This window comes from Triturus cristatus, chromosome 7, assembly GCF_964204655.1.
Source record: "Triturus cristatus chromosome 7, aTriCri1.1, whole genome shotgun sequence".
In the NCBI taxonomy this organism is placed as follows: domain Eukaryota; kingdom Metazoa; phylum Chordata; class Amphibia; order Caudata; family Salamandridae; genus Triturus; species Triturus cristatus.
The window spans coordinates 224,002,405-224,017,963 of record NC_140590.1 but is presented as its reverse complement, the minus strand read 5'-3'; the positions used below and the strand labels follow the sequence as shown (position 1 = coordinate 224,017,963).

Genomic DNA, 15,559 nt, shown 5'->3' with positions numbered 1-15,559 from the left:
AAGAAGTGCAAATATGTGAGTAATGGGTCATGGTGGTGATCTTAGCTAGATATGTACCTGCGCCACAATCTGCTGTGTGTACCTTGATGTATTGGGACCTGTTCCCAGTCCCACCTATCCATAATGAAAGTAAATTGCATATGCCAATCACACTTTGCACATGCCAAAACAGCCCTGCCATGTCCCTCACCGCCAGGGCAGATTTACAAGCCCCTTGTGCCGCCCAAGCCTCACGTTGCGTGAGGAACCAGTGGTGCAACCTGCTGTTGATATTTACAAGCACAGGTAAAGCCACCCTGCACAGCTTTACCTGTGCTTCTATATATCGCCCCTTTTAATGCAACACTTTGCGTGTCAGTGGTGTGACATCGGTGTTGCTGTAAGTATTCCCATGCAACACCTATATCCACTGATCCATGTCCAGATTCATGAGTAATCGTAAATCTGTAAATGCATCAGAATGCTATGCCACCCTAGGGGTGGCCTAGCGAGGTACAACAAGGAGAAACGTTCATATGTTCCCATCTTTTTACCCTTTTCAAATACCTACTCCATTCAACAGCATGCATTCGAAGAGGAAATCACCTCAATTGATTGTTCATGTGCAAGAAGGTGCCCCTTCCTGCGCAAAAACAATCTCCCCATGATGCAGGCCTCCTTGCACCATGGTGGAAGGGTGCCTGTGCCAGCGCATGTCAGCAGTTTGTTCAACAGTGCAGGGTGAAGTACAGAGGTGCAACATGTTGCTCCAAAGATGTCTCATCCCTGTGCTTCAAAAATAACACAACGTGGCACAGAAAAACTACTTGCATCACCACACTGCGTTAGTTTAATGAAAATCTGCCGCTGCTATGTCCAAATTACCATTTCACATCATGTCATACTTTTTCAACTTCATCCTGTAATACAACATGTAAAACATATCCACTATGTTCAATTTGTTACGGGCAGATCCCCAATAATCCAAAGCAGCATGGTGCCACAAGTCATCGTGCTGTGCCTAGGTATGTGAGTTTCTAAGCACAGTTGTGAGACACATTGTCAACAATATGTTGCATCTCTGTGCTTCCTTCTGCGCTTGTGCATAAACTGCTCCCATGCACCTGTGAAGGCACGTGACCATTCCTTCACACAGTAACTCACAATAGCTGTCTCCCTCACTCCATTAGTGTTGCTGAAAATCTGCATGCATTACAAGTTGATATGTCACAGCAAATCCATTAAAAACCAGCTATTGTGCATCCATATGCTTACCTTGTGTAGCCTTAGGCCAATGATGCATACCCAACTTAAGAAATTCTCAAAATCCTGTCATATTAAGTGTCAGCTGTTGCATGTGAAAACACAAAGCAAGACCCATGGCATGGACCATACACACAAAGGGGCATTATTTCTTACAAGACAAATCCCAACCCCCTGTAACCTATTAGGAAATACTTCTGGCAATATGGTTCTTGGCTCAATCACAAAGTAGTGTTCAGCCACTTCACGATGCTTTACACAGTTTTGTAGATATGTCACCCATTCATGCCTTACTCATTGTGAAAGGTGCAGGCAATGGGTGTTCATGTGGGTGTACAATTGCAACACCTAGTGTGTGTTGAAGCTGACACATTTATGAAAGGCTTGCTGCAAAATGCTGCTGAACAAAAAAACACTACTAGTGAGAACCTGAGCCGACATTTGCCAAATGTTGGGAAATGTGCAAATATGCAAAATCCTTTTTTCATGCTGTTGCCATGTATGTTGTGTTGTGCAGCTCACAAAGAAATATACAAAAGCTATTGATTGTGTATGTGCAAGAATGTGTCCCTCCATGCACATAAACAATATTCCTCTCACTGCAGACAGCCGTGAACTATGGTGCAATGGTGCCGGCTTTGGCAGCGTGCCTACCAATATAGGGGCTTATTTACAAGCCCCTTGCGCCACCAGTGTGTCACATTTAACATGGGAAAAAGTGATGCAATGGCAGTGCAAGGGGCTTCTAAATAACCCCCTCAGTGCCTGTACAGGGTGAAAGTCTTTTATGCACCATTATGTTGTAAAGTTGTTTCAGAACGAAATATCAGAAGCGGTGTAGTATGGTGTGCTGCAAAGGAGGCCAACGTCTTGCAAAACCACTTACAAGTAAATATACCTTCATAGTGTTGCCTGCAAAGGGTACATATCATCAAGATAAACATTAGCAAGGCCTCACATGTCCAAGAAAATATGTCCCACCGCACTGCACCACTCTTGTCACAAAAAGTGGTGCAATGGTGATGCAAGGGGGTATAATTATTGCTCCTAGGTCAGCCTGACAGTATTAATTTCTTACCTGCCACACAGCAATCAACCTTTGGAAAAACACATGTGAAGTGTGGCGAAAACATATTAAAAAATCAACATGCAAGCAGTAGTAACACATTGCCATCTCTTTGCAGCAGATGCATCTACAACATCAGAACAGGTTGATGACACACCTGATTTCCAAGAGATGGACGACAATCTGCCCACCATAGATCACAATACCATTGATTAAATCCTGTACACCATACGGTCACCTTCTCTGCCTCCTGAGAGTGTTGCAGCTCAAGACAAACCCCAAACAAGTTCTACCACTGCATCCATCAGTACACATCTACCCCCTGACTCAGAATATACGCAGCTTCAGTTAAAAAAAAACAGCTATCGAACTACAGCGCAACCTTCTGAAAGAGGGGCATGTGGCTGTGGACAGTGTGGGAGAAATATGCCTCTTTTTTCCACTTCCCGTCACCCCGCATGCTGTTACAAGTAACGTGGTCGGTACAACGACCGCGTTGTAACAACGCATACCGTTTACCCGCAATTCGTAACAACAACTTGCGGAGGGGGCGCTGGATGTTGGAATAGTATAATTTACTATTCCAACTCCAGTCTGTGCAGACAGTAGGGAAGGTGTTGGATTTTAAATCCAACACCTTCTCCACCCTCCGCAAGTCGTTGTTACGACTTGCGGGGTTATGGTATGCGTTGTTACAATGCGGTCGTTTTAACGACCGTGTTGTAACAACATGCGGGGTGACGGTTTCGTGGTCAGGGTTGTTTACTGTGTGGGAGGTACACTACAGGCCATCCTTAGATGCCGCAACTCAGAACATGACAACCTTGAGGAAGACCAGCCAAACAACAATCAAAGCCCTGGCCTTTTTCAATCATTGGCCAATATCTCAGGTGTAATGAGGTTGAGACATGGACAAATGCCCACACAAAGTGGCACCAGGGATGTGGGGAAACATCTTGAACAAATTGTAGAAATCTTACGTGAAATGCAGCAAAAGCAAGATACCTTCCTTGCCACAATGTCTGCCTACCACAGGGATTTAGTATCTGTCCTCAGCAACCAGCAAATAATGATCAATGCACTAATGCCCAACCTTTTGTCACAGGTAAATGATGATGCAGCCATACCTCGAATCTCCCCTGGCCATGCTGTTGGTTTCACTTGTCACACACAATCAGCAAATACACAGCCAACAGAACACCAAGCAGAATTATTGTATGTAGATGACTTCATTGAGATACAATTCAAACGCAAGACAGGACACTGCCATATCACCGTGTCAAATGTGTTGTGTCCAAAAAGTACTTTGACCACAATTCTTACAAGGAGTCAATGTCCTCTTCGTACATCTTTTATCTGCACCTCTCCAACATGGTTGTCCTTTTGTGTTACATTAAAAACGTTGTGCAACTAACATTGACTTCCTCACAACACAACTACTTGACAACATAATTTGACACTCCTCCCACCCCAGCAAACATGACTGCAGCATACAAAGTCATGTTCCAAGATCAATGTCCCTTTCTTCTATGTTTTACCAACTAGCCTTAGTTCTTTTTCTTGAGACGTGTAAATAAAATTGAGCACCTCTGACCGTATGTGTAATATCTTGATAGTTGTCTTGAAAGTACCACAATGTGCATGCTGAAAAACCATGTTCAACTACTGCCATTTAAAAAGAGATGATGCCGTGTAAACTTATCAACATAGCCACAGCAAGTGTAATGAGTCATACCAGTAACCAAGATGTCTGCAAAGTCGTTCCACTGAACTCAGTGCACCATCAGTGCCTCTCAACTTGTCCTGTTTGTTGCCATTGTGGTGAGCAGTGGTCTGAATTTACCACTTGTAATACACTATCTTGTTGAGCATTATCATGAAATAGGTCAAACAACACCTAGCCTGACAATGTGTAGTGTGTATGTGCTGTCCATCTGTATAAGAAATAAAAACTAATTACACAAATAGAATAGCACTCAGGATTGATGTCACATAATCTTGTTACATAGGAATGCACATGTTCTCTGCATAACAAGGTGAAAAATGGTAGTCCCATGTATATCAACTCCCAAGAGTGTCTGCCCCAAACTGTTGATCCTCAAGTGTTGATATCATATGTCCAACAACAGAAAAATGAAGCATCACCATACTAAATGTTGCTATGCCTAATCACACAAACACACAATCCAGATTACATTGCATGTCCCTAATCAGTCAAAACAAAAAATTATGTAAATTGAAATGCTGATCATTAATGAACAAGAATATAAATGGCAATTTACTCATTTTAATAACAATAAAAACAGTACTAAAAAGTATTATTGAATCTATCCCAAAACCTTATCCTTAATATTTGTAAAAGCTATATCTGTAACCAAAAACCTATCTAACCTAACCATGACCTACCTACATAACTTAACTTAACTTATCCTATGCTATACATGTAACATGTTAGAGCACTAAAACATCAGCCCCCACCCACCCTTAAAACATCCATGCACAAAGGACATACACATACTTAATCTACACATAAACTAAGCTAACAAGTCTTAAAACACATAAATCGTTTTTTTGGATTTTTTTGTTTTTATGTTAAGTTAGAAAGATATTTCAAAATTCAAACTCCCTCACCCACCCGAAAGTATCAAAGAATGAGAATGTAAAAAGTAACGTAAACATATTAACATGTTAAAAAAAACTTACTATTATGTCTAAGACTACCTAATCTAATCTACACTACACCTACACTATAACTATTCTAAAGTATAATTAAAACTGACAAAACAAAATATAAACACAATGGCCACTAAAGTTGTGCCAGTATTGTGTCCACAGACTGCTGCAGTTAGTCCATGTTCTTCAACATAGTTGCCATTTGCAGTTCCAAACCCCAAATATTCTACTTAAAAAAATCAACATCTTGTGTGGCTGTACCCTGACCGCAAGATTTCCCAGCACTTGAGTGCGCAGCCTGTCTGAGGGCTGGTGTTGGTGCGGATGACAGTCCAGCCTGCAAAGCATCTCCACCTCCATTGCCTACGTACTTGGAGGCCGCCTTTCCATGTCCATTTTGTTTCTTCTTGGCAGGAACATATGAGACCCATGAATTTGCTGCCTTTTGTTTGTCATAAAGATGAGACTTCCCATGGAACCCCTTTGCTACCTCACAATTGTGTGAATAGATTGTCTTTCTGTTTCGGAAAGCCCGTTCCTCCTCAGCAGTCATATTGTCTGTTGGAAAAGAAGTAGACATGTGTCAGTCAATGTGTATATAATTGAAATTCAAAGATAGTCAATGCATGAGTACATTGGAGATGCTGACTATAAAACTTGTGCCAAGCATCTAACCACTGTGTGGGAAACACACAGCAATAGCACACAGCAAGGTTGTGTATCACATACTGTGCTATCAGCTGAACCTCATAATTTCGCAAAAATCATTAGATGTAATGGAAGACAATTGATAAAAACACTCAGAGCCATAACAAACTAGTAACTATACCTCATTCTCAGAACAGTTTTCACAAAATGTACGTACTATGCCCCACCATTATACAATCAGGTAATCATGGGATCCATGACAGGAAACTTGTGCTGTGATCAGAAAGTGCCACAGCATGGTGCCGACATAGGGGCTTATTTACATGCCCCTTGCACCGCCCATACGTCACTTTTTCCCATTTTAAAAATTATGCAGCAGCGTCACAAGGGGCTTTTAAATAAGCACTGATGTGCTCTGTGGTGCAACAATGAAGCCACATCTCTTGAATGCCACTCCTAATGTTGAATGACATGCAGCATGCCAGGATCTACTAGCAGGCGAAACTACCTATGTATTGATGATGTAGGGACACATGTCCCTACATGGGACACAATATCCTTGGGTATTGGGTACATTGTTCACTCTACAATACATCACTTTCATACAACAATCATGAGTAGTGCATCATGTACATACACTAATCCTCTGTGAAAACACTGTTGGTGAAAGCAAATTAGGCCTCATGCTGATGCCCCACTGAAACACTTGTGATAAACAAATCCATTCACACACAGTCAGGACTCAGAAGGCAATTCCGGACTACAAGATGTACACTGACGGTGTAAACAGACAACCAAAATCTTGTGCTTAACAATGCACAATGATCACATCATGACATGCCACAAGGCAGACTGACAATCTTAGACATCTGTTGCATACTATTTGTACTCATCTAATTTAGGACATTAAAAGTGAATGATTGATACAATGTCACATCACCAAAACATCAGAGATTTGATGGATGTGCCACATCTTATTGTTCAAAATGTGAAGTTGCTCACATGTGATGTTGCTAAATTTAAATAAAGCCTGGGCAGAGCTTGCGTCGTTGTACTCTGCGGAATTACATGAAGTAAGTGTGAAACTCCATTAAATTCCCTGGACTAACCTGGCCTCACTGAGTCAAACATTGCACCCCAACTGCAACCCCCGCCCACCCTCCAGTTAAACCCCTGGACACCCCCCAACCCTCCCGCATAGTAAGGCCTGCTGGTAGACTCACCTTCCTCCTAAAATGTTATCCTGCTCATGCTGCTGTCACCACTTGGCTTCCACTACTCCAGTCAAATTGACATGTGGCACTGCATTGTGCATGTCGTACTGCATGAAGGCATGTTTGACACTATCATGGGATTTCATAGGGTCAGGCATGTCTTCATGCAGTACACCATGCGCAATGCTGTGCATCATGATAGTTGAACTTGAGTAGCGTAAGCTGAGTGGAGACAGCAGCAGGCAATTTTTGAGTAGGGTAAGTGTACTAGCAGCACCGCTCATATCCGCAACACGTCATTTGTTTATCAATTAGAAAAATTCACACTTCAAATGGAGTGCGGTGTTAAAACTCAGCAATGTTTCTTTTGGTGCTGTGTTGAATGCATATCCCTAATGCCCACATATAGTGCATTGACAGATCATGACAATGGAAGAATGTGAAGAAGGCCATTGACATTGTAAACCCAGAGCTAATGCTAACATCTGAATTTCTGCTACATTTCTGTGGGCAATTTGAACTGAGCAGCCATATCCCTGATGGTCACCACATACAGGCAGCATGATGCACAATTATCTGCTCAGCACCCAGCTACATTGGACAACATGGATGCATGTGCAAATTGACTGCAGGTTGGGCTTGACACTCACACAGCTTGTTATCTATTGATACATCAATTAAGTTCACATATAATATTGAATCCAAAAGGGACATACTGCTGCCTGTTGTGGCATGTGTGATTGATTACATTTTTCTGACCAGGCCATCATCTTCACAATCATTGAGAAAGGATACTCACGGCTAGCGTTGGGGTCCTCAAACGAGTCCACCTCTCCTTGTATGTATGGCTGTGGTCCACCTGGGTGACATGAACAGATGTACAATCACTTGTGAATGCTGGACTTATATACAGTGTATGTATTGCGAACAAGACATTATCATTACATATGCAGGTAATTTACAGACCATGTAACTCATTTACAAGAAAGTCCTGCAACGTGGCAACACTGGCCCTTTGACTGTGCCAATGCTGTGAAACTTCCACAGCACCAGCTTCTGAGAGTTTAACAATGACGTTTTGCATCCCTGTGATTTTGCCTGTGCTGGGGTAGAATCATCCGACATGCCCTGATGCAGGCACACTTTCCCAATGGTGCAGGAATGTCTGCGTCACGAAAGTGATTGTGTATGTGCATGAATGGACACCTTCTTGCACATGATAAATCACCATAGTTGTTTGACTAGCACTATGTTTGCTGCAGAATGCAGCACGCATTATATGTTGTTCAGACAATTCATAAATGAGTACATTCCACCCCGTTGTGCATACGTATGTCTCCCAAGGGGATGCGTGGCAGTGAGATGCATTTCCATTTTGTTGCATTTCAACAACATCAGGAAATGTTTCATGTTCCATGGGTGTTGCATCGGAATGCCCACAGCAACACCTATGGAACAGGCCTGTGATGTAAAAGTGCACGGCATATATGTGCCATATTTACAGGGACAGTGAATGCCACAAATGGTTCCTTTACATATCACTGGTAACATGGTGCTGCAAAATGCTCTTTTGGTCCATCACACAAAGTAATGCACCCTCGGCAATGGGTGCTTGTAAATGAACAACTATGCCATTTGAATTTTAATTTATGTTGTGTGTCAGAAGTATGGCACAATGACCTTCTGACATGCAAAAAAGTGTAGGAATTCATGTGGTCTTTTCTCTGAGACCTTTGCGCTACCAGTGCTTCACATTCAATTATGGAGGGAGCAATGTATGGTGTTGCTGAATACCTGTAAATGAGCCACATATATGTGTTATTAGCTTGTGACTTACCTATAGGGCCACCGACTTCCAGTCTGAGATGGTCCAGCATGTCTCCCTCATTGCTGACAACATCCTGCCAGCAGTGTTTCAATTGGTGGAACATTCGATCCACATCACAGAAGCTTGCCATGTTGTGCTGGACCTTCTCCCACCTCTGCCGCCGTTCCTTTGGGGATCAACCTTTGCTGACCCTGCCCCCTGTGCTGATCATCTGGGACAGGAAAGGCAAAGCGAGCCAAACTAGGCCCCCAAACTTTCTATGGTTTTTGGACCTGCCTGACATGTTAAATGAAACTTGAAGTGCAAAAAATGAAACTTACCAAATTAAAAATAAAATACCACCCTTATAACTGACCTACACCTATCTACCCCGCAAAAAGCACTTACACCCCAAATGATAACAATTTAGACAACAAAAAGATTTTAAGAGAACAATTAACAGACAAATATATGTTTAAAGTTCACAAAAAACACACAAAACATAGTACAAGGTCAGCAAACTCTCAGAAGAATCCACAACAGCCTCCTCCACCAAGCACACTCCTAGGACTAGTACGTGAAAGAGAAAGTAACTGTGTACTTCCTGATTTTCAGCATGGCTGAGTCATTGCATCATTTCCTATATGGAAGCGACACATTATTACGTTGTGCGTCATATTTCTGACAAAGCATATTGATTTAAACGCAATTGCCATTTACCATTCACATCTGCATGCGTGACGTTTCAATGTGTTGCGTGGGTTTTAACTTTGTTGCGTTAGTCTTCATGCTGTAACAGGCATCTGTACAGGAGATGAGAATTTTTTTTTTGTTTGCGTCAATATTCCCCAAGATGCGACCCGTTTTGTGTATCAAAATGGCTCAACCCTGATTCATGCATAATTAAGTGTAGATGCATGGTATTGTGCAAGTGATGCGTCACGTAATGCTCATGTAAGTTTTCATTGCAACATAATGCATGTATTTTAATGTGGGCTGGTCATTTGTGGTTCTGACATTCACGTACATCATGGGATATGTGTCAATGCATTATTGGTCATTTAAATGTTGTGATGTCTGTGATACATTTACACGCAACTTGCACAATAGGTGCATCACGTTGCATCACGCGCCAGCAGCACTACCTGAAGGCCGAATCTTTCTATGACACAGCCAGGCACCCTGCGCGGCTTTACATATGCTTGTGTATATTGCCGCTTCTCACACAACATTTTGCATGTTGGGGGGGACATGTGTGTTGATACGGCTTTTCCATACAATGCCCATGACCACTATCGCATTTCCACATTTATAGGCAATAAAACATGCATATATGTATGAAACTGCTACACCACTGTTGCCGTCACAAGCCACAATGAGGTGACAAATCGTGTTTCCCTATACATTTTCAAAATTTAAATGTGTGCTTCATCAGATAGTATGCATTTTAAGGGGTGATCTGCCTCGACAAATTTTGTATCTGCATGAAGGTGCCCCTTTCTGCATCAAAGTATGTTATCCTCACCACCCAGTCATCCTTGCACCAACAGGCAAGTATGCTTCTGCCAATGCATGCCAGCAGTTTGTGCGCTTGCACACAGTAAACCACAGAGAGCAACATGTGTTAGCAAATATGTTGCATGTTTATACCTCAAAAAATGACCCAGCTCGAATCCTCAAATGTACTTGCAGAAACACAGGGTTTAACTTTTTCGTTCACAGGCAGGGACAGTTGTGCACAGTATTAGCACTTTACATGGATGATATTCTCATTTGTGATGTGACACATCACATTATTGCGTACTATGCACTGTTGCTAATATTATTGCATTGCCTAGTGGCATACTGTGTCACTACATGTGTGATATTTATAAGAATGCCTCTCATAATCAATTTTGACAGTCACTGCTTGAGGCAGGTGAACATGCAATGTAAGACTAATGTATGTACCCATTTACATGTTGCCGTGCACATATTCCAATCTGTGTGCCACATCTGTAGATATTGACAGCGTGATGAATGTACATGTCCTATCTGTAGCAATGGGGTTCACACCCAAGTGGATGCAGCACCTTCCTTGTCATGTTATTCTATGTGGGATGCAAAGGCATATGTGCACACATATTACATACACTGGTCATTTGGATGTTTCAGAACATGATATGTTAAATGACATAAAATAAATTCACATTTGATGCTGTTGTCTCTTTTGACCTGTATACAACATTGAATCCAATGCAAGTCTTTCATGTGTATTTGTGAGTTTATTTGTGACATTGGTGCTTATTGGTACAACAGTGCAACCATAACCCCAAAAACCTTACCAAGGAGGGAACGGTTTCTGGCACCCATCGAACATGACAACCCTTGATCCGTCAGGAATCGTGGAAACAGTGCAGAACATAACATTACTGGATGGGCAGATAGCCATTAGGAAACTGAGGTGGCATGGTGTACAAGCTAATGATGGACTGGAATGCAGTGTGAGTAATAACCAGTGGCTGAGGTTAATTAATTCATTCCATCCATCGCTTTTTTTTATACTTCAGTGTGATGCCCTAAATGGTTAAAATATGCCCAGAGGAGGGTCCCATGCACACTGTGTCACTGGAACCATGATATACCCTACTGATAAGCCATAAGAAGGGCAACACTGGTCTTGAATTGCTTGTGTTCCAGTTCAGAGAGGACATGGCCTGGCAGTTTGGGCTGGACTGTTCCCAATGGAGGAGGGTTAAGTCTGATTTGCAAATGGCCAGGTTCAAACAGAGGTGACATGGTGTGCAAGATAATGATGGACTGAGATGCGGCCTGAGTAATTACCAGTAGCTGAAACTAATCCCAGAATTCCATCCATAACTCATTTGTATACCTCAGCCATTAGGATGCAGCACTGACCATGTTTTACAGCTGCAGTAGTCTCACAATCATTGAACAAACCCAGCAGTCCAATTGCCAGCACACTCAAACCATATGAGAATATAGTCTAGGAATAATCTCTAGAAACTGAACAAACCAATAATAAATACCCATCCTAGGGCAGGTCTCAAAAATAACTTGTCCCCAAATCAATTAAATGAACATTGACAGAAAAATCACAATGTACAGTGAATGAGATATATTTCAGCCCTTCATTAACTGCCATAACAAGTAGCGAGGAGGCGGTGCACTCTCTTGTGTCTTCGAAAGAGTCACCTACCAATATTGTAAACCAAGTAAAATAAGAAGAATGTGAGAAAATAACCAGAAAGGAGATAGCATGGGCAGAAAAGAGTCCATAAGACAACCATTCCACCATCCTCCCCAACATCCACACACAGTAAATGTCTTGGATGCAAGGCACCCCAGTTATAATTACACAGTGATACTCACTTTATCACCAGAACAGGCCAACACTTCTGTATCCTGGGTCATCTTTACATTCTGTCCTCCTACCTGGTTCATCTTAGAATAATGGAAGTAACCAAAGTGTACTGCAACCTCAGGAGGTAGCTTCATTGGAGTTCCCTCCTGACTTAACAGAGTGAGAATCAGACTTACTGTGAAGGAACAGTATCACATTCCATCACATAGCATCACCCTTTCCGATCTCAAACTCAGCATCCGCTGCCTCCTGAATTATGTACCCCAATTTGCATGCTTCTCTTTGTCCTGCTTGATTATCATCATCCTGACTGTGATAAACTTGGTTTATGATTGGGTGCCACTCATGATTTCGCTCACTCCCAAGCGACGTAAGTATTGGTGAAAACATTGGAAACACCAGCATGTACGTTTTTTGAAGGTTACACAGCCACCTCTTCATCCCAGTGAATCACAACTACTGCTGTTCAATAGTTTGTGTACATAAATGAAGAAAATCCTTACACGCATAGCTTTGAAACACAGTGATTTGCCTAATGTGCCATCTTGATCTCTGGGATTCCACAGTAGAGCAATTTTGGATTGAGAAGAGTGGATAGCAGAGGTTCATTTTATGTGACAACCAGACTTTGAGGAAGATTAGCTTCTTCAGAATGATACTCAAGATATATAACTCCCCATTGTAGCTTTTCCACATACTTCTGCAACTCCACAACTCCAGGCTTTAGTGATGCCAGAAGCCTCTTAGACCAGCTTACGGTCTCCAGTTTTATTCAGGTCTGCCAGCAACAGTCGTACATCGGTCACGCTTTATTTTTCAGTGCCATTCCATGTCTTGAGTGGCTTATTGAATACAATCAGGCCACCTCTGTTACTAACAATCTGCATAGTGATATACAGTTTATCTGAACCAGAAAACAGAGGTTTAAGATAAGGCTTAGTAAATGAGTGTTGGACTCAAAAATGGTTAAGAGTCCATGCTCTAATCAGTTTTAGAATATTCAGTATTGAAAACCTATATACTTTGTTCTGTCTCTTTTAAGGTTATGTATTGGTTTAATTGTGTCAGTACTTTGAATCTGCATCTAGAAGGATATAGAGCTTTACTAAAATAAAGATCTAAATTAGAAACAAATCTGAAATGAATACATATGTAAAATGCACTATTTTCTTCTCTGCTTCTAGACTCAGGATTTCAATGTCCGAGGAGATGTGGTCGGCGCAAGGCAGAGTTCTCGCACAGCACGCACCATGAACCATGTTGCTCTTGGAATTGGATTTCTCTTTGCAATTATCTGTGCTATTTTGATTAGTTTCATGGTAATGATGCACCTGAAGACCAATACTTTGCAAGAGAGCTACCATTCAGGGAGATATGCTCCTTAAGTGGGTGCAAGGGTTAAACACACTTTGAATCATAGATGGGAACAAGGCTAAAGATGGCATCAGTACCATGGCCATAATCACAAACATCTAATTGTGTATAGAAGTACTATTAGTTAAAATGGGTAGAAGCAGGATTAATACATTATATAAACAACAAGTGGTAGAGGGATTAGTAAAATGTGACACAGTGAATCATGACAAAATCTAGCGTAGAAGAAGAGTTAGTAAAACATTCTTTAGTGTAAAGAGTCAATGACCAAAACCTTTGAAAAACAGGATTAGAAAAGTGAGGTAGGACACGGAGAGTTATGATGAGTGTAAGTGGTAGAATGTATATATATTGGGATCTATTTTCAAAAGGTATGATGATTAGTTCTGGAACAGAAGTATTATTAGTAAACTAAAATATGTTTTAGAGAATTACAAAGGAAAATTGTGGGGTAGATAGAAGTAGTCTTTTCATATTGGGCTATCGAGTGAAGAGTCAATGCACAAATCTAAGTTTTAAATGAGAATAATGAACTGAGATTAGTGCAGAGCTATAATGACAAAATCAAAATATTTGGGTGTAATGTAGAGAGGTTGGATAAGCAGAAGTAAAATCACTCTCAAAATAACATCACATACTGGCATGTCATGTGTAGAGTTATAGTGGCCTATTCTGGGACAGAAGTAGAATTAGTAGAATGAAATAGATAGCATAGATATTTATCATCACTGTGTATTGAATACTGTACAGCATGTCTCTTGTAGGCATGGCCAGGAATGTAACCATGACTGTTTGAGATGTAATACATGCATGTATAATGTGGGATAACATAACACAAAACTCTAAACAGTGCATTTGGAGAGTACCACTAGTATAGTGTGAGTATTATTTTCAAGTCTATGTGTGTGGTTAAAATGCAATGAGATATAAGGGGGATAAAGGTGGCAATAACTGCCATGAATTTTGCTAGAGAAGGGCCACTCTGATCATGATGGATGATGCAAACTTGCAGCCAGGTTTTCAAAAAGATAACCATGCTAATCTAATCTCAACTCCAGGGACTATCCCATCAAGCTGGACGAGCTACTGCTTGAAGAAATCTACAACTTACATTGCTCTCCAATTATTGGTCATCAGTACCACCTGCTTCTTCAACACTTCAGGCTTCATTAACTATGTTGAATATTGTCAAAGGAGGCATAGTATGAAAGTTAAAATAAGGGGGTGAGGTATAAGCATGCTTACAGCATCAACTGGAAATCTACTCTTCAAAATGTAACATGTTTATATATTGTCCTATAAGTAGTAACCTGAATAATTATATGTACATTCCTTTATAAAATTCATAAATATGAATAAGCTAATACAAATCCTAGATTCCAGGACAATGAATAAAATAAATATATCTTGATATAGACTGCCTATCATATTGTTCAGACAATGAGATTTCAGGAACCTGAAGATTCTGGAAAACTACTCTTTTCCAATGTTTATACTCATTACATGGTCATTGGTCCCAGCTGGGCAGAAGCAATACTTAAATCAAGTTCACTGCTTAATAGAGTCAAGCAGAGGTTTTCACCAGTCTCCTTCCTTAGTGCTGTGTTCCCACATCACTTAATCTGCCATATCATTGTATTCAATTGTCTCCATTGAACCGACCCATAAGTATCAAAGGCAGCTGATGTACGCAGGGTATACAGGCAGTCATGATAAATGCTCTATATATTTCCCTCAGAGCGTCATGCAAACATCCCATAGGTGTGCATTGTACACACACAGTCGTAAATGGGTTTATCCAGGACTGACAATTAGTTACCCATTGTTATGTACAAAAAAATGAAACCTGCTCTTTAGAGCCTTCCCTGTGGCAACAAAGTGGTGACCCACAGATATGCACTGATTACGGACAGCTTGGATAAATACTTTCAAGGGTTCAACATGGAATATGTCATGTAGGCTCCACCCAGGGGCAGCAAGGACGTGACCACCAGGAGAATCTTAGCTACAAATCAGATAGCCAGAGTAAGCGCTCTCTATGGTAGACTGATGAGTGACATGAAGGCAAATCATTTTCTCTGATCTTTACAACCAGTTAATGCATCCTTACCCACAACTCAACATTTCTCAGCACCATGTTCTTACAAGTCAACCAGGAGTATCCAGTATTG

The 15,559-nt window shown here is 41.2% G+C and overlaps 1 protein-coding gene across 1 annotated transcript in view; it reads left to right on the top strand.

Annotated features, from left to right (window-relative positions):
- LOC146809270 (uncharacterized) overlaps positions 1–15,099 on the top strand; it is a 47,006-nt gene extending 31,907 nt beyond the window's left edge. The window contains exon 2 of the mRNA XM_085614329.1: positions 13,199–15,099. Within this exon, the coding sequence (XP_085470455.1) occupies positions 13,199–13,399 (201 nt within the window). The 3' untranslated portion in view covers positions 13,400–15,099. The remainder of the gene's footprint in view (positions 1–13,198) is intronic.
- The last annotated feature ends 460 nt before the right edge of the window (positions 15,100–15,559 follow it).